At 36.2% G+C, this 19968-nt stretch overlaps 1 protein-coding gene and 1 non-coding gene across 4 annotated transcripts in view; one reads left to right on the top strand and one right to left on the bottom strand.

Moving 5' to 3' along the window:
* Positions 1–19965, bottom strand: part of kat80 (katanin 80) — a 60696-nt gene extending 40731 nt beyond the window's left edge. The window contains exons 1-8 of one of the 3 annotated variants that reach the window (XM_069839021.1): positions 19603–19965; positions 19319–19449; positions 15099–15317; positions 12974–13099; positions 7230–7417; positions 5142–5462; positions 4187–4311; positions 221–268 (exon numbers count right to left, since the gene is read on the bottom strand). In XM_069839021.1, the coding sequence (XP_069695122.1) occupies positions 221–268; positions 4187–4311; positions 5142–5462; positions 7230–7417; positions 12974–13099; positions 15099–15317; positions 19319–19449; positions 19603–19636 (1192 nt within the window). In that variant the 5' untranslated portion in view covers positions 19637–19965. The remainder of the gene's footprint in view (positions 1–220; positions 269–4186; positions 4312–5141; positions 5463–7229; positions 7418–12973; positions 13100–15098; positions 15318–19318; positions 19450–19602) is intronic. The other 2 variants (XM_069839022.1, XM_069839023.1) reach the window with 2 other exon arrangements.
* Positions 12534–12606, top strand: TRNAS-GCU (transfer RNA serine (anticodon GCU)). The gene has a single exon. It is a non-coding gene; the product is annotated as a tRNA-Ser (tRNA).
* Positions 19966–19968: the final 3 nt, after the last annotated feature.

The following is a 19968-nucleotide window of genomic DNA, read 5'->3' as shown; positions in this document are numbered from 1 at the left end:
TTGAACACTAACAAAAGCCAAAACTTCTCAAACACTACTGAAATTCATCACACCATGTGAACCAAGCCATAGTTTGTCTCACTACTGTTGTTGCACTCAATTTGTCACAATGCTAAAATCTTTGAATTTAAAAGCTATCTCACGCAAGTGAACATTTTCTTATGTACAAAACAAAAAGATGTGAAAGAGTGCAGAGTTGAAGATTCCGTGCAGCACTTACCATCTTCTAGTGGAGCGGGGAATGGATCGGGAGGAGGAGTGCGATTTACTGCAACACAAAACAAACACATGCGAAACAGACTACATAGCACAAACACATGCGCCACTCACTACAGTGTATGTACAAACTCTCATAGCAAGCTGCTGTGTGGCAGAAAAGTATTTACAACGAAATGCTAGTATAACAAAAATGAGCATGATGACAATTTGTTAAATTAAACAACTATACAAAGATACTGGAGTGTGGTAGAAAAAATTATTTGTTTCACTACAGTAAAACCTCGATAAGACGCGCCCGTTTATTACGCTATCCCATGTAATACGCTTTTTTTGTCCGGTTCCTGAACATTTCATATATAACACCTTTATAAAATACCCCGTTTGTTGCGCTGAAGTTCCGCGTAATACGCTGTTTTTGTGGAATATTTTCGATGTAATTTTCAGCAATGTACTATAACAGCAATGAAACATCTTGGTCATTGAACTCACTGATGCCATTAACCTGAAAGTATTGGTAATCGACCATTTACCTGCGCATTTAAACCTTCATACTTCATACCTTAGTATACCCCACCCTCTTGTTATGCTCTCTTATTCGACTCCTTATCTGCGTGGTTAAAGCCTACATACAGTTACAATACCTCACCCTCTTGCTAACCCTCTCTCTCATGCATCAAAGAGTTGTTTCTGAGTAAGAGTACTGTTCTCATCGTACTTTCGTAAGATTTCTACTTTTTCCGACACAGAAAAGGCTTTTCGTTTAACGCTCATTGTAATCACACACACAGACACTTCAATACACAAGAAGACAACAAACTGCCCAGCAAAAATTTCCAGAATTTTATTACGGCTGAGTGAGGAATGTTGTTTGAAGGAATCCCATTATCGACATTAAGAACGATAATAAAAACTCGAGACTCAATCACTACAGATTCGATATTGGGAGGATGTAAGTGCAGGAAACTGAAGTGTGGTAAACATGAGGACTTGGAGAATACGCACACGGCAAACAACTATAAATGGCTTTTTTTTTTTTCGAAAGAATTAAGTACAGTACATATTGTAAATGTCTTTGACGTACAGTACAGTAATTACATAATTGAGTAATACTGTATTACCTTTCATGAATCATGTATTTCAATAAAGAAAAATGCTAATAGATACTGTGTATAAATCAAAATTAGTAAACCCGCCAAATATGCGGTCCCGGTTAATATGCATTTTACACCCGGTTCCTTGAACAGCGTCTTATCGGGGTTTTACTGTATTTTGTTACCAATGACACAGCACCATACACAATATTACGTGCTGTTTTCACGAAAGATGACGATCTAAAAGTCCTTAAAGTGATATTTTGAATAATCCAAGCCACGGCAATAGGTTTTTCCATGACAGAATTATATGCCTTCACTGTCCCAATATTGGCAGAGTGTCATTCTCATTTCCTAATTCCCTCTTTATCCTTTCCTATCCAGTCCTCTGACTGAACTCTTACTTACTTTAAAGTAAGATCATTTAACCTTTATTAATCACCAGACACTTCTGAGTGATACATTTTTAGGTACTTAACATTCGTAATATGGCTGCAAAAGGGTATCTGTCGGATACAGGGGGGAGAGCCATTAATCCTTCCCATTAAAGGCTTTAAGGAACCAACCGGACAAATACCCAATGTCCCATCCCTACCTTCCCGTGGTGCAGCTGTTAGTAAGCATAATTTTACGAGCTGAACTAAAGGGAGGGGCTACTCATCAATTAGCACTGGTCAGCTTGATGAGTTATTGACAGATTTTGGTATAATTTTCCTCTATCCAATACCTAATTCCCTCTTTACCCTTTCCTATCCAGTCCTCTGACTGAACTCTTACTTTCTTCGACCCCGATGGCATTAGAGCATTAGAGGCCTAGGGGTTCATTTCACTTTCCTTCCTCCTCTTTCTACTTTTCTGTTCCTAGTGCTGACCTGCTATGGCACTAAAATCGTCCTCCAGTGGCTCAAGGAGGGAAAGCTGGTGATCAACAAGATCTCCCAGCTAGGTCCAATGGACCCGTCGACCAACAGCAGGTGTGGTCCTCCAGACATTCTGGGGGTTGTGTGTGAATGAAGTAGCCACCAAAATGTTAAAATATGATGTTCACTTGAATCAGCTACAACTTGCCATTTAACTGATAATATCTTTGAAAAATATTGGAGTGCAAGAGGTCAAATGACTTTATTGTCAAACGCCTGGCATTAGAAAACAACAACAACAACATTCGTAATACATACATTTAAAGATTATTACGATTTAAGTAATAAGAAACAAACATCGAGGATTTATGAATTAACAGAAAATCATAACAACACTATTCACTAGAAATTCCAACTTGAATTTGCTGGGACTTAAACCCAGGTTTATAATGCAGAAAGCTGACAAAGAAAATATTCTGAAGACAAAATCCTACAATTAGGAATGAACTAGAGGTCAGTAGGGTTAATACTATGCAATTGAGCATCAATGTACCCACTGTACCTACTTCTTTAACATACAAAGGGAGGAGACTAAGTGGCATACGCAGAATTTTATCAATTGAAGACCTCAGAACAATAAGTGGGTTATCGACTAAATGTGGAATTTTCGGATATTCAAACTTTCTTACTATTCCCACCTCATAGAATGAGAATCTGTCATTGGTTCTCTCATAAACCCATTTGTAGTATTAAAAATTGAAGTTCATGTAATATGCTGTTCCAAAAAATAAAGTGAATAGAAACTTTGTTTTTGCTCTCATGAAAAGTTGCCTTTTGGTTCATAACCCACTTATTGTACCGAGATCTTCAATTGGAGAGGAATTATTATTAACCCTTTAAGTGCCAATTTATTTTGCTAGAAGTGTCGGTCATGATCTAATCGTGATATAATTTTCACGGCAAAGACCACTGTTGTGTTGTGTTGTGTTAAGAGCACAGAGAAAGGTTCAGTGGAGTGGTTCACTTGTGTGAATTTACGTGGCATTTTTCATATAATACTACGCAAAGGAGGTCGGTACTAAGAGGGTTAAAATTGTTTACAATTTACATTATACATACGGTACATAAGTGTTCTGGCCAAGGGCAGGTCTTTCACCGCAAACCCAGCTTTCTCAAATCGGTATTTATGTAAAATTGTGTATTATTATTATTAACAGCTAAGTTTACACAAGGGGATGTGAAACTAGTATCGGGAAGCACGTTCGCAAAAATATTGTCAAGCTGTGGGTGCAAAGAAACATTTGGCAATGTGAAATTTTCACTATCCTCACGTGACTCTTTGCTAAAATATTGTAAAATTGAGCTTTGCGGTTGCTTAGACATATCAAAGATCCTGGAACGATAATGTCAACTTTACATTAAAATATGCTGAATTAGTCGTGAAGGAAAAAAGTCAATATGCACAACTTTTATATAATTATATCTTTATCCCATTTGTTGTGGAGGCCTCGAAACTTGGAGTCATGACGCTAAAGTTTTGATATTTCAAATTGGCCAAATTTTAATCTCCATTACCGGTGTGTAATTTATGAATTTAAGTGTATGCTAATAATCTACAGAACACATAGATGTTCTGTGCATATTCTGGTAATAGTTGAAGCAAAAGCAAGAAAAAGATTATGCAATAACAAATAATGCTTATATAAATTGAAGACTACGAATAAAGCAAAGCACAGAAACTGTTGATCAAAAATATATACCTTAACAGGGGAGGGAAATATTATTTTATTGCACACTATAACACTCTAATAAAGAACTCTGAAAAGCTTGCAAAGCAAAATTCATTACTTGGTCAAATAAAATAGAACTTGTTCAAGTTCGTGGGGATGTGAATATAATTTTACCAACAGGAAAAAGAAACTTTATGCAATACAATTTTTTTTTTCTTACTGAAGTGCTGAAGTGTAATTTATAAACAGTAGATTAAGGTACTTGTAGGTACAGAACACTACATACGTTTTCTGTTGGGCTGGAATATTGCTTGATAGTCTCCAACATTCGGTATATCTGCCACAGACTGCATTTCATCCTCAGGATCAGTTCCCGAACGGTCGGATTCTTCTATAGTTTTCACATCTAACCTAAAATCACGTAAAATGTTCATGAGTTGATCTGCACTATTAAGAAAATACTGTTAATTACAATATGCAGCAAAACAAATGACACTGAAATTATTGCTCATCTGTTGTCCACGTTTCCCTAGCAATGAAGTATTTATTTATTTATTCTATATAACACTTTGCCATGTTTTGTGTGTAATTCAAAAAACAATTTTATGCTCAACCATGCCGAAATGTAGTAATTATACACCTGGTAGCAGCCCTTTAATGGACCTCATTAAAGTACACCTATTCATTAAAGTTCAGGTGTTCCACCAATCAGAAAATACCATTATAGCAATATGAAAGCGCAAGTATTGATTATTCTCGGATATGCAATCGAAAGACAACAATAAATCAATAAATCACCTATATTTGAAATAAAGTCAGTTGTGTTACTATAATAATATTAGCGTTAATTGTAAATAATATTCAAATAAATTCAATTTGTCATCTCCTTTTTCAATATCTAATTCAATTTCAAGGTTATATCAAGATTAATGTTTATTTTACTCTCTAGATTATATCAAGGTCAATGCCGACATTTGTTTCTCGGAAAAAATCAATACTTTCGCGTCTGCGCACATCTCACAATTTACGAGGTATTGCACAAGGTCAGTTCCGTTCCTCAGTCAGATAAGAATAACATGAATACTTATGAATAATTTCAAGTTAGAAATATGGGGCTCGCTTGCACTCGTTTCATAAACATACTCGCGTCTTAATTACTACCATTATAGGCTCATTGCATAATGACCTATTATGTTATTCAGATGCACAGTAAATGATTTAATTCCAAGGAGAATACTTACGTTGCCTTTGCGACATTGAACGGCTTCTCTCGACTGAAGCTTTTTCGAATGCTCTGCCCGTGGACAAAAGGTGACGGACTGGAATCATCAGGATCACCACCAAATGGCTGCACTCGCTTGAGATCCACTACATACAGGACAACGTTGGCCATGTGGAAAGAGGCTCCTATGAGTTGGTTCTGTGCTGTGGCTATATCTTGCACCTTGCCCCACCCCATGGGGATGGTGTCATATGTGCGAGCTGGTTCCCATCCATACACCTTCAGCACATCCATCGAACCTGCATACAGGCATTCCCCTCCTGGACTGAAGTATATGCATCTGCAACGTGACAAATGTATATTACGAAGATATCACCCGGAGGGAGGGACACTATTTCTTATACTCTTCAAATGAGAAAGCAATGGTGGCTTTCAGCTTGGAAGAGTATTCTCTCAACTATTATATTATTGTAATCTTTGCTTAGAAAAAAAAAATTCACATTATATTATAAGGATACAAACTGTTAAGGAAAAAGGAGGTAGTAGTCATAAAAAATGATCTACTAAACATGGGTCCTAAACTTACTGTGCCATATTCATAAACATTCTTAGCACGGGCTTCTGGTGGATGATCAGCGAACTAACGTTTTTTGTATTCATAAACCAGTGTTAGCGATATGATATGAATCCTGTACAAGCAATCAGTCGATGGCCGCGGCTAGTTTAGCATGCTCATAGCACGTGCTAACGAAATGTCTATGTATAGCACCCACTACCTTTTAAGAAACAAGGACTATGTAACTGGTATTGTAAAACAACATATTATTACCATATATACACGAACACTCTGCACACCCTAATTTTAGGAAAAAGAGAGAGAGATAAAAAAAATTGGCTGTAATTTGCTTTTTATTTACAAGAAATTAATCCTACATAATTATGTACTCCAAAGCTAAATAAAACATCAATTTGTTTTAAGAAATGCATCATAATCTGCACATGTTGTTGTTTTAGAAGCATCTGGGACTATACCTTAAAAAAAATAATAACCCTCCACTGATTATAATAAAATTATTTATCAATGTGATGTATAATTACATGCGCCCTTACCTATTCATCATCACTAGCGAAAGAATTATTGTTGTCGTCACCATTTTCCTATAAAGTATCATCCTGTTCCATGAAGTGAATTTCTGATACCGTGAAGTGGTAACAACCTTATTTCAAATAATGTGCACACCTGTTTTTCTTCACTAAATTCTGGAAAAAAATATGCGTAGAATATTCGCATATATACAGTATCTTTTAAGTAGACTCTTTGCTTGTTTCTTTTCAGATATGTCGCATCTGTCCGTTTACTCTTTTGTTTACTGCACTGGAATAAGAAACGACCAAAGAGATCACTATAGAAGATATGTTATTGTTACAATACCAATTTCATAGTCCTTGTTTCTTCAAAAATATTAAATTTTGGCTGAAAGTGATAAAACTGTTTAATGCAAAAATTTAAAGGTACAATTTTCTCTGGAGCATGAAAACAACAGTGAATCTTATGTCACAATAAGGTCTTGTTGTTCAGTCAACTGTCTGAAGACAGGTCTGAACCTCACAAGTGATACCAAGAAGGCACTACTTATGAGGCAACTAGGCTAGGAGATAATGGGGTAGGGTGGCCAGTTCCTTTTCTCCTACATCGCTGACTCGCTACATATTAAGCATCTTATGATATTCCACTGATTAATGACGTACCTATGAAAAATTATCAGTAATTTTGGATGATAGTCTACAGTTATCTTCAGGTCCATACAGCTCTTTAATATCTAAGAAAAGTAGAAATATTTTGAAAATTTTATGCTAGCCATCTCACTTAATTTTTTCGTTGGTGAAATTCAACTTCGCCAGACTTCTACAATAATGAAAAGGCAATGGGACCAACCTAAGAACGCAGGTTGAATTGTCATCTTCACCTAAACTGTTGTAAATGGCTAAAGACTCGCATAAAATTTATGCATTAGGTACATGTTGAGATTTTACAAAAATAATCCCTGTTTAGGGTTTGTTACGTTGCTGTCCATGTTAAGTAATAATAAATTGCGTATCTCTTTACCTTATGGCACCACAATCTCGATCTGTGGTAGACACAAGCTGGAAATTTTCCAAATCCCAGAAATTTACAGTACGATCGGAACTACTAGATGCCAACAGGAATTCATTGGGATGGAATTCTACTGCAGTAACAGGGCCACCATGGTCAGGAAACTCTTTCAGAAGACGTCCAGCTCGAATGTCCCATAGCTGCAATAAAGGACACAAACTCGAAGATAACATACCCTATCCGGTAAACAAAGAAACATAGTGTACACCATACCTGCACAAACAGCGCTCAATGAGTGTGTGCGCTCCTTGGGAGTGGGAGAGCTGTGTTTCCCGCTCGCCAAAATGGAGAGCAAGATACGTCAGAATGACATAGACTTGCTATAGGTAGAGGAGAGGGAAACGACCACTCAGTTATCTAGTGGAGTGCAGTGTATAGGCCTATTCTCAGTAACTGTTTCACGTTGCTTACCTACTGCTACAGTACAGTATGGAGGAATCTAAAAGACGGAACATAACATTTAACATTTAACGATTTACAGCTCGAACTTATTGATCTTCAATGTGACCTAAGGGCTAAAGATCGTTTGAATAATACTACTAGCCTGGTTGAGTTTTACAAGACTAAACATTAGCAATAATATCCACGACTACACAGGCTGGCTGTGAAAATGATTGCTATGTTTGGCTCAACATTTATATTTGTGAGCAACTGTTTTGTATAATCAACTTTAATAAAGACAGACATCGAACATCTGTAACTGATGTTTCATTACAATAAGTAGGGTACTGTTCCTTTCAGCTGCCAACAGCATAAAATCTCGTTTTGATGTACTGATAAATAAAAATATAACAAAATGATATTGTGCATTTAAGTAGCTATAGAATTTCTATTATTTCTGTAAAATAAATATTTCTTTATTAATTAATAATAGTCCAAGATAGTTTTGCAAACACTGAAAGGGAATTCATTTCATAAACACTTGTACTAGTATTTCCTTTTGTGTATATTTTGTACGAGATCATCCCTTCTTCCAGTCCACCCTTATACAGAGCGCAGCTAATATCTGCATTCCGCTCATGAGCTGTGAGCCGGCTCGGAGAGTACAAACCTTGTGCAGGCTTGGTGCAGACACATCTAAACACTACAAATACTGGTACTTGTTATTTAAAAAAGACAACACATTAACAGAAATACAGCTGGTACAGGCAATATATTATAAATTAGGAATGACTGGGGAATGTTAAATTTTGTAGTCAAAAGGAAGGAAAAGGAACGTAAAAGATCAAATATGGAGAAGAATATGCATTCTTCAGCAGAAGAAACAAATCATAACTGAAAGTCAGTTCTCTTATAAAAATAATTAATGATGTCAACTGCACCATTACAATTTTGGACTTCACACAATGACAAGCAAGATATCATTTCTTATTATTCTTCTTTCTCTATAATTTTCTTTGGACTTTTAGCCTGTTTATGAGTGAAATTCTAGCAGTGTCTTGTGGAACCTTCCTAGACTTCTCTTCCTTTTGGCACAGTAACCATCACCATTTTAACTGTTCAGTCATCTGCTGTATTGATTCAATTCATTCCTTTGCCTGCTGCTACACTCCCCAATTGGATAAATCCCATACTGCTCTCTAATATATTTATTCCTTATGCAATCAAATCTGGTTTTTCAACATGAATGCTGAGGTTGGATTTTGGAGACAATATATAGTTTTATGTTAAAACAAATGAAGATAAAATAAAACATATTGCACTACAGTTGTAAAAGTTGGATAGAAACAAGTTTAATTAAATGAATACATCTAAAGGTACGGTCACACGTCGCTACTTTTGCTGCGCAACTTTTGTACTGCAGCTGCAAAAGTTGCGTGTCGTGTTCACACGTAAGCCAAAAATTGCGCGCTGCACGCTACTTTTTGTGCTGCGCAACCCGAGTGCAGCAAAAGTTGCAACTGGAGGTTGCGAGTCTGCTCACACGCAAGGCGCTACTTTTGCAGCCGCAGTCATGCTGCAGGTTTCCATCTTCGTGTTGACTTCTCAATATACATTTTGTGGTTATCAAGGGAAAAAATGGAAGTCTCTGCATCAAAATCCACAGTTAATTCCCGATTTACCACGAAAATCGTCTGTAGCTGCATTTAGATTGGCAACAGGCCATGATTGTTTGGCCAAACACCTGCATAGAATTGGAATATATCAGTCCCCTAACTGCCCAACTCAAACCAAGAAATGGATTCGGAACACCTCAAAATCTGTGCTTCAGTGGCTAGTCATGATAATATCTTTGAAAAATATTGGAGTGCAAGAGGTCAAATGACTATTGTCAAACGTCTGGCATTAGAAAACAACAACAACATTTTGTGGTTATGGTTAAGAAACTCATGCGAAAGCTTCCTTATCTATTATTTGCTTTTCTGTCCTGTTTTTAGATTATTTTTATCTTTATTGGTATGATTTATAATTCCATATTTTACTGGTTTTATTTCTGTTGTGTTAAAAGTACGTTGTGAGTTGGTTGAAATGTATGGAGAAATTCGGGTTTTACTTTTTTTTTTTTATTTTATTTAGTCTAACTAGTATTCAGAAATTGGCATTATTTTTACTATAAAGCTTTTAAAAACGCCTATATACTTAAATGATAAATATTCACGTAATCAATGTTGGCAATCCTCCTGTTTGAAACTACGCTACAGAAAATTAAAAAAGTGAATTATATCATCAGCAAATATGCTCAGGCTGTGTTGTGCGTTTAATAACTGTTACAAATAATCTATTGTCATCACATCTAACATCAAAATACATCCAAACAATAAAAGTATCATTGGCACATTTGGGTGGCAACAATGGTCGCAACCGCAGCAAAAGTTTCAACAAAACCGATATCAAAAATGCTGCGGCTGCAACCCTGAGAACCCTGTTTACACGTCGCTACTTTTAAGCTGCGCGCAGCATGGAAAAGTAGCGAGCAGCAGGTTCGGCAGCCGCTACTTTTCGGGTTGCACTGTTGTTCACACGTCGCAGTACGAGAGTTGTGCAGTTTTTTGTACTGCATTGCTGCAAAAGTAGCGACGTGTGATCGTACCTTAACAGTTTCATGACATTCTAGAACTCCTAATTGAGGAAATGAAAGACGTTGAAAATGACTATCTTCCATTTCCAGACATGTCCTAAATTCATGTAGAATGCTTGTGAAAACGAAAGAACAATTTAAGTAGTGAATGGAATGATCTATAAGAGTATGTGGAAAGCATAGTCTGAGTTCAAACCATAATTCATTACATTATTAGTGTCACCAATGAAAATACATGTCGACAAACTTGACATGTAGGAAAAATTATAAGAGTCAAGTAGATTCTTATCCTTCATATGCTTGTTTTGGCGTGATTTATTACGGTCTAATGTTCGCAGGCAGCATTTAGTATGTATCCTCTAATTACAGTACTGATGTATATTATACTCCAATATTAGGTGCAAGATTGATGTTTTTGTAAGGAAAGCTATAATTTCGCTCAGTAACAAAAAGATTTGTGGGCCTTTCTTTCGTCCACAATTTGTTTCATCCATTACCTTCCATCCACTCACTTTCGTCCACGTTCTCTTGTCCACAACCAATTGGTCCATGCAATTTACATCCATCCATACATTTTATCCACACCTTTTATGTCCATCTTAGAATACATAATTCCCACTTACAATTATAACAGAAGGTATTATCATTGTCGTCTGTTTCTTAGATACGTTTCATTTTCCTTTGGATAATGTTATGTTTTATTTAACGACGCTCGCAACTGCAGAGGTTATATCAGCGTCGCCGGATGTGCCGGAATTTTGTCCCGCAAGAGTTCTTTTACATGCCAGTAAATCTACTGACATGAGCCTGTCGCATTTAAGCACACTTAAATGCCATCGACCTCGCCCGGGATCGAACCCGCAACCTTGGGCATAGAAGGCCAGCGCTATACCAACTCGCCAACCAGGTCGACTTTTCCTTTGGATATTTGAAAGTATGAATATATATGTTTTCCATTTTGGTATTAAAATTATGGCAGAGATTGTATATTCAAGTCAGAGGCAACCAATGTTACTTTATGATGGGTACTGCTACCACTTCCACTCAGAAAATATGGAAGAAGTTATTGGACATCTGAGAATCGACAGAAATGTAATGCAAGATGCATTTGGAAGTTTTTGGAAGTCTTGCTGGATGATCAGGAATCCAATGAGCAGGTGATTACTCAATAAAATTGATGGGAAAGCACACATGAGTCTGTGCACCATTAAGTCAGACTTATGTCAATAATCATGAACGCATCAAGGAAATGGTTACTCGGTATGAAGACTACAAGAACGCCGGGTGGCTGGGAATATATCTGAGAGGAATTTCACATAGATTAAAAATTAATCCTGCTGAAGTTCTTTGGGAAAAAGAAAATGATAACTAATCATGTTTATAATATAAACAGTATGTACATTCAACAACACTTTTAAACTTAAATAAATTACATTTTCACCAAATGAACTATGTTTCATGTCATCTATTTTTTTTTCTCATTGTGGAAGAAATAGTCAGTGGACAAAAACATAATGGACGAATCATGAAATGGACAAATGTGTCAGCGGGCAAAAAAATGGATGAAATGTAGTGGACCAAAGGCCCTATAACGAACAAAAATGTCTGTAATCATATTTACACTCTCAGCATAAGTTATGTTGATGGAAATTAAATTAAAACAGAATTGCTCAAGAAAAAATTCAAGACAAGTACATGCTAAACGTAATCATTCTAAAATTAATTAGGTTATCATAGTTATTTTCAAGATTTTGTGAAGTTCATTCATTAGTATACAAATCTGGCTTTCAGGTAGTAGCTCCCTGTAAAGCAGGTTTGAATAATTTCAAGAAAAATTGTTCAGGGGGCCAGGTATCGATCCCGGGGCCCTTTGCTTAGCGCGTGAATGCTCTATCGACTGAGCTACCCCAGGAATGGTGTCGTGTATAGTTCCTGGGGTAGCTCAGTCGGTAGAGCGTTCGCACACTAAGCGAAGGGCCCCGGGATCGATACACGGCCCCAAAACAATTTTTCCTTGAAATTATTCAAACCTGCTTTACAGGGAGCTACTACCTGGAAGCCAGATTTGTATAATACATTCGTTACTGCAGGGACATTAACAGAAAGCCACAATTTAAGTCACACAGTATTAGTGTGCACTTATAGTTGAGTTCTGGCGTCTTGTCAGCTCATGTGAGTTGTGTGGATAAAAAAAAAAATAAAAAAAAGGAAAAATTGTGACGGTGTCGTGTATAGTTCCTGGGGTAGCTCAGTCGGAAGAGCGTTCGCATGCTAAGCGAAGGGCCCCGGGATCGATACCCGGCCCCAGAACAATTTTTCCTTGAAATTAATCATTCATTAGTAGTTCAGGAAAACATGTTAAGACAAAAGTGGTTAATAACCACTTTCTCAACATAAAGGGTGTTGAGAAAGCATATTTTTACGAAAATTTAACATCAATTTCTGCACTGTCATAAAGCTTTGTATAATAAGAAAGTGAAGACAACAGACCACTATTGTACCACTTATCTCTACAGAATGCACCACCACGGGTTCTCGTGATGATATATCCCAGTAGCCAATCAAGGTACTGGATTCAGCACCAATGCCTGAATGACGCAGTGCGTGAGGCAAATGTTTCTTTTACTCAATATAAATTATGGATCTTCACAGAGTACGCAAAAAATATTATTCTTACCTTTACCAAACCCTCCTCTCCTGCAGATGCAATCCACTGACCATCTGGACTGAATTTTAAGCTGTTAACAGTCATCTTATGACCCTTATATGTGAAAATACAACCTTTTCGTCGGATGTCCCACAACTAGAAAGGAAAATAACAATAATGATAATAATTATGCTCTTACTCCAATACAAATGTAGGGCTACATGAGAATTTACTGTGTGATAGAAAAGAAGTGAGATACACACTAAAGTAACATTGATACAGTTTTGAACGTTTTACAGAGAAACTAATATGTCCCGTATAACATAAGCAGTGAATTTGAGTAGTAATCAATAGTTTTTTTCAATGGCATTAGGCAAGAGAAAGTTAGCCATTCTCATCCTAAGATTGTAATGTAAGATTGTCAAGTATTTTATTTAAAGCAGTGGACCTTGTTCATAACTATTTTCTTTTTTCTTGGTTTCCATTCACTTAATAAGCCACAACTCTACTACTAAATTGTCAACACTCAATAACAAGCGTCTCCTAGGATTACCAGAAATAATATTTTTTAGTAATGGCTATAAAAATGAAACTATGAAACAAACATAATACTGCAAATCTAATCAAAAGTGTACTTATGTATACTTCAACAATGATGAAAACTGTAGTGAATTGTACAAGAAAATTTTGTTACACAAAAAACTGTGAGCTTTTTCTTTGTATAATTATGCTCCTATATTTCACATGTGAAAGGTACACGTGAATAACGATCAAGGTCCATTTTAGAAAGTTTCGAGAAAAACGAATTTGTTGTTGTCTAGTGCCTTGCATCTGGCAATGAAGCCATTAGCAGTCGTGCTTTCCAATACTTTTGAACTGTAGTTTCTTCTGATCTTAATGCTTCACAGGTCTTCAAGTGATCTTCATTCATTTCTGCTGGGTCGTTACACAGGGCACATATGGGTGAAGCTGAGATACCTATTCTGTAGACAAGTCATGATTTGTCAATAGTCTGAAGGCTGCAACTGCTGTTTTCCTTGGTCTCTGGGGATTATATCTGGGTTGGAAAGTAGTGTAATCCATTTTTTGTCTTTAGCATTTGATTCTATTTCTTGTAGGTATGAATGAAAAAATTTTGTAGTGATCAAGCATTTTATTGAGGAATACGAGAAATTAAATTTAGATTTTTGTTTTATTGTTGTGCCTTTCTTGGCAAGTGTGTCTGCGGTTTCATTCCCCATGACTCCACAGTGTGCTGGAATCCATTGGAGATGGACAATCTTATTAACTTTTTGGAGTTGTGTTAACATTTTGTAGCAGAAAAACGAATTTTAAAGTTTAAGCACTTAATACTTTCTTATGTGTGTATTTAATAGAAGTTGACGTAGTGGAATGTCAAGAACGATGAATTCTTATTACTAGCTAGACCACATGATAGTACTTCCTTTCCACTATAAGATAGCATTATTAACTCAATTTCGATTTTTGATGGACCTTGATCATTTTTCCCGTGTACCCTTCATGTATTTCTCACTTAAGATTCCATATTTAACAACAAATGCATTTATATTTCTCTCTATAAATGCACTTGTGAGTGAGAAGTGTTCCTTATTTCCCACCTCCAAATCTGACAAGCCGAACGTCACCCCAATAAAAATTGAGGAGATTTCTAATGGAGAAGAATGAAAAGATATCAATTCATAATCTCACTGGTTCACAGCCCTCTAAAGTAACAATCCTTCCAGTGTACTAATATGAGTGCATAAATTGAAATTGGGTATTTATCTTTTTATTTTATTGGGTTATTTTATGACGCTATATCAACATCTAGGTTATTTAGCGTCTGAATGATATGAAGGTGATAATGCCGGTGAAATGAGTCTGGGGTCCAGCACTGAAAGTTACCCAGCATTTGCTCGTATTGGGTTGAGGAAAAAAACCTCAACCAGGTAACTTGTCCCAACCGGGATTCGAACCCGGGCCACCTGGTTTTGCGGCCAGACGCGCTGACCGTTACTCCACAGGCGTGGACGAAATTGGGTATCAATTATGCTGAAATTTATTGAGAAGAGTTAATAGAAACTAAACACAACCAAGCACATAGAATTTTATTTGTACACAAGTGTGATATGTTAACAATCTTAGAGCCGCATACTTTTATTGAAGTATCCAATGACCCAGAAGTAAGGAAATCTCCATAAGGGTGGAAGTCCATGCATCGTATTGTAGCTTTATGTCCAGTAAGTGTGCGCACAATCTTTGCAGCCTCTAAATCCCATATCTTGAGGGCTCCAGTCTGCGATCCCGCACACACCAGCTCTTCAGTGTGGCCAAACTGCACACACTCCACTGGTGTTGTGTGGCCACTCAGGCTCTGCAGGACACAAAACACAGCACATCAACCAACAAATACACATCTTTTACTCAGTTGACACTTTATATTATTACAAAACAACTCCAATAGATTCTATGAGATTCCTCACTAATATTAACAGCATCAAAATGACAATAGAAGAAAAAGCACTGATTCAATATGAAAAACTTATCAGATTACCAGGAAACAATTGGCATTCATACAGTCCTCTCTGTAGATAGAAAACTCAAAGTTTCATATCCATTGTTCAAGAATTAAAACAGAAAATCAATATCCCAAATTTAAAAGAAAACCTACAAATTAAACCAAACCCTTTAACTCTATTAAATATGGAATATAATCTAAATTTAACAGAAGAAATACTGAAATCAGAAGTAAACACTGAAATACTAAAACAATTGTCTTTAAAGACAATTAATATTAGGTACCCTCCACAAAACTGGCTTCATTTATACACTGACGGATCCTTGATCTCCAGAGAACAAGGTGCCGGTGCAGGTGTTACGTGCTGTCTCTTCTCACTTTATAGATATCTTGGATATGGAACAACAAGTTTTGATGGAGAAATCATTGCAATAAGTGAAAGTCTCAGGAATCTTCTATGCCACATCAGTAAATTTGAAAATGCAGTTATATTGTCAGACTCCAAAGCAGCTATTCTATCAATCGTCTCTAAACACACACCTTCATCTCAAACAGCAGAAATAACTAAAATGCTCTCTCAATTAATATCACTCAATAAAAGAATTGTATTCCAATGGATACCATCCCATTGTGGAATCCTGGGAAACGAGAATGCGGATGCTTTAGCAAAGAAGGGCAGCACTGCTACTTACAGACCTGTTACTAAATCTACATATTACTCTGTGAAAAGATTTATTAAATCTACAAACTTAGACTTCAACAAACAAAATTTGATAACACAATCCCAAGGGAAAAAATGGAACTCTCTGCATCAAAATCCACAGTTAATTCCCGATTTACCACGAAAATCGTCTGTAGCTGCATTTAGATTGGCAACAGGCCATGATTGTTTGGCCAAACACCTGCATAGAATTGGAATATATCAATCCCCTAACTGCCCATTGTGCAACTCAAACCAAGAAATGGATTCGGAACACCTCAAAATCTGTGCTTCAGTGGCTGGTCATGATAATATCTTTGAAAAATATTGGAGTGCAAGAGGTCAAATGACTTTATTGTCAAACGCCTGGCATTAGAAAACAACAACATATTATTACAATAAAACCCTGTCTTAACGTTTCCGTTTTTAAAGAATAATCTGTTAGGCCCCAGCCAAATTACCACAAGAATAATAGGTGAATCTTGAATTTGATATTGCCAGTATAGGGAATTAAAAAACAAACACTGAAAATACCTTAGTTTTATAGTGTGGAGTAGCAGAAACTCGATGTGATCACTGGGAGAGCTGTGGTCCCACCCAACCCGCCCTAAATAGGTTCCTTACTTATATAGGAAAATCGTCGTACTTGAAGGAAGAAGGTGGCCATATTCCGTCGATGTGACGTTATTTGAGGTGGAGTGGGAGAATGATTGCAGTGTCGCCAACTGTGGTAACCATTCATATTATCTTACACACCTAACCTAACCTAACCTAACCTAACCTAACGTGCTACACACCTATAGGGATATCTTATGCGAAGTTTTACCATCAGATGGCAGGAGCGTTCCATGCAGCGCAACATGTTGTAGGGCTATGTTTTGTCATATGTTACAGTTGATTATGTTTTCCCGCTTGTTGGTTTTCTGTGAGTGTCAAAATTATATTTACAATTATTTTGTATAACCTAGTATAATTTCATATAATTCAATATTTTCTTACCTCATAATTTAAATTAATTTACAATAAATAATAACATAAAACCTGTATAATATTGAGTGATTCCCCGAGATGGGTGGGGAAATCTGCAGTATGCAGAATAAAATACGAGTAAATTGAATGTTCATGAACCAAAACGAGAACTTTGAGAACAATATGCACGAATAAAAAATAGAAAATATGTCGAAAGTGAATTTTGCCCTCTTCAATAATTAATATTTAAGAACCGTACGCTAAAAACAGGATATGCAGCCACCAATGTGTTTTTTTAATAGGGAAGAGACTATCGAGATTGAATTCCTCGTATTTTTTTTTGTAGTTGCAGAAAAATCAAATACAATTTTTAATAGGATGATATAATATGATAGCAATAGTATCACGATTAGTCGTGCGTTTTATAGGTTAAGGACATGCAGTTTTGAATACTATGTAGTATGATTTTGAAATTTTGAACTTAAAACATGACTTTAATAATTAGGGTACAGTACATTAAAAACATTATTCACGAAATGGATTTCGCTAGGGATCATCCTGGGTAATAAACATTCGAGGTTATCGAGAGTTTACTGCAGGCGTAAACTTCGGAGACTCCTACAACTACTGCATATAATCTAAGCTAACATAGCTCGCTGTCGAGGTTGCATATGTTTTTATTAATTTTTCTTTTTCCTCTTCCAAAATGCAGTGGCGTATACTGGTTAAAGGGTTTGGGCCACCGCTGACCCTATTATTACACAAAATATATCTAACAATTACTTTAATTTTAATTACCATGGTAAAACTAATAATAAAAAATTATTACATTATGTTATATTATAAACTTTTTCTTTTGTAATTTCCTTGGGCTACCACCGGTAGCCCGCAAAATACGCCCCTGCCAAAATGAAACTATAGTCAACAATTCCTTACTTGAAGTAGTTACTTTTATTTAAGAGCTAGCACTTTCGAGACCCAATTTTATTACTTATATTTTTTAAGGTTTAAAGCATATATTCAGAATATTTCGGGACCTGATTGAAGACAAAAAGCTTTCCCCGGTTTTTACATATAGGAACATAACAAAAATTTGCCATTTTTAGTTCTTTTTAAGAGTATTTAATATACTAATACATTACGTATATCCTCAATGTTTATATACCGAAAAACAAATGCACACGCAAAGCGCATCCCTCATAGTACACGTGCGCTATCTGTTTGTGCTAGTTCAGGATATCCCTATTGTAACATTCCTAATGTTTAGCACACCTGTTGTAACATTCCTCACAGTTTCATTTCGTTTGCCGATATTGGCATTCCTGCTACACCTATCTGCTGGAAATGAGAGTCATCTAGTGGCAGTGAAGTAAAACTGCGACTACGTTTTCTAAGTTGAGTCTGTGTTATTGTGTCATTGTAGTGATAATTGCATATATATTGTACAATAAAAATTGAAATGTGTCGCAGCTGTGATAAAAGTGTTCAAAACTGATTTCCAGCACCACAATCCCAGTGATAAACGTGTGGATATTCGTTTGGAGTCCGTTGGAAGTGGCAATAGGAAACTGCAGATTGTCCGAATAATATAATTAATTCCTACTTTTACGGAATACTAAAGTAGATTTTTAATAATGAAGCCCCAAATATCGACTTTCAATACCAATAGTACCGCCATACTAAACAGCACATCTCAATCGCTAATAATGCAGTGTGTTATTCTATATCGTTCTTTATGGTCTTGCTTTGTGACAATTTTTATGAAAAGAATTGGTGGCGTCAATAGACGGTGATCAGTGAACCTAATGAAAACCCATGCCTGTTTGGTTACCACGATGTAAATTTACTACAACTCTTAATTAGAAATGTATAAGCCTATGTCTATAAAAACATATAGCCTACATCATTAACAAGAAAACAGTAAATGCTACTGGTACTTAATTTAAAAAATGGCCAATCTTCGTATCTTTCCGCACCACACATGGGACTGGCGTCTGATCTGCGTTTCATTATGGACTAAAAGAGAGGATAGCCAAATAACATGAGGTCGAGATATGTGACAAGGATAGTGGGTTAGGTGAGGGAGAGGAATGTGAAAAAGTTTCAATAATTTAAGTATGTTTTCTCACCCGTGTGTAGTGTGGGAGATATAAAAGTTTCACTTAAATAATAAACATGCGTAACAAACCATGATGCAGTTGTGTTTCCCAACAGCCCATAGGTTAACTTTCTTATCATCTCCTCCTGTTACCAATACACGACCAGATTTGTGACCAAGTGCCAAACAATTGACATTGGACCCATGGGCCACAAAATCTTCTGAAACAACCACATAATAACCATAAATATTAAAACAACGGTGCACTACTTTATATGACAAAAAATCACACATAACCAAACTCCCCTTACTTATCTGGAAAATTATATTCGAGCGTTAAATTCTTAGAAATAATAACTCATTATTCAACTTACGTAGCCTCCATGAGCGTTTGGTGGATGATGCCATTATAACACTTAGTACATTTCAATGTGAAGAGGCAGAGAAATCAATCTCACTATTTTCTACGTAACATTGCAGCTTTTAGTGCAAGTTCAAAAAAATATATGTCTTCCTTCCTAACATTTCGAAGTTTGTATAAGAAATACAATTTACTGACCAAACAGCACAAATCGTGTTTTATTAGTGATATTTTCACTTCATGTTTACACTAAAATTACAGCCAACGTATTTTTTTCGCAAATTTGCAACCTGTTTTACCACTTTTTTAATACTTGTCTTTGGTCTCCTTGACATACAATACCATCTGTGCGGGCTACTCAGAGACGAACCATACCAAG

The sequence above is a fragment of the Periplaneta americana genome, chromosome 11 (genome assembly GCF_040183065.1).
Source record: "Periplaneta americana isolate PAMFEO1 chromosome 11, P.americana_PAMFEO1_priV1, whole genome shotgun sequence".
Classification (NCBI taxonomy): Eukaryota; Metazoa; Arthropoda; class Insecta; order Blattodea; family Blattidae; genus Periplaneta; species Periplaneta americana.
Note: the sequence above shows the minus strand (reverse complement) of the source record. Positions and strands in the feature narration are given on the sequence as shown.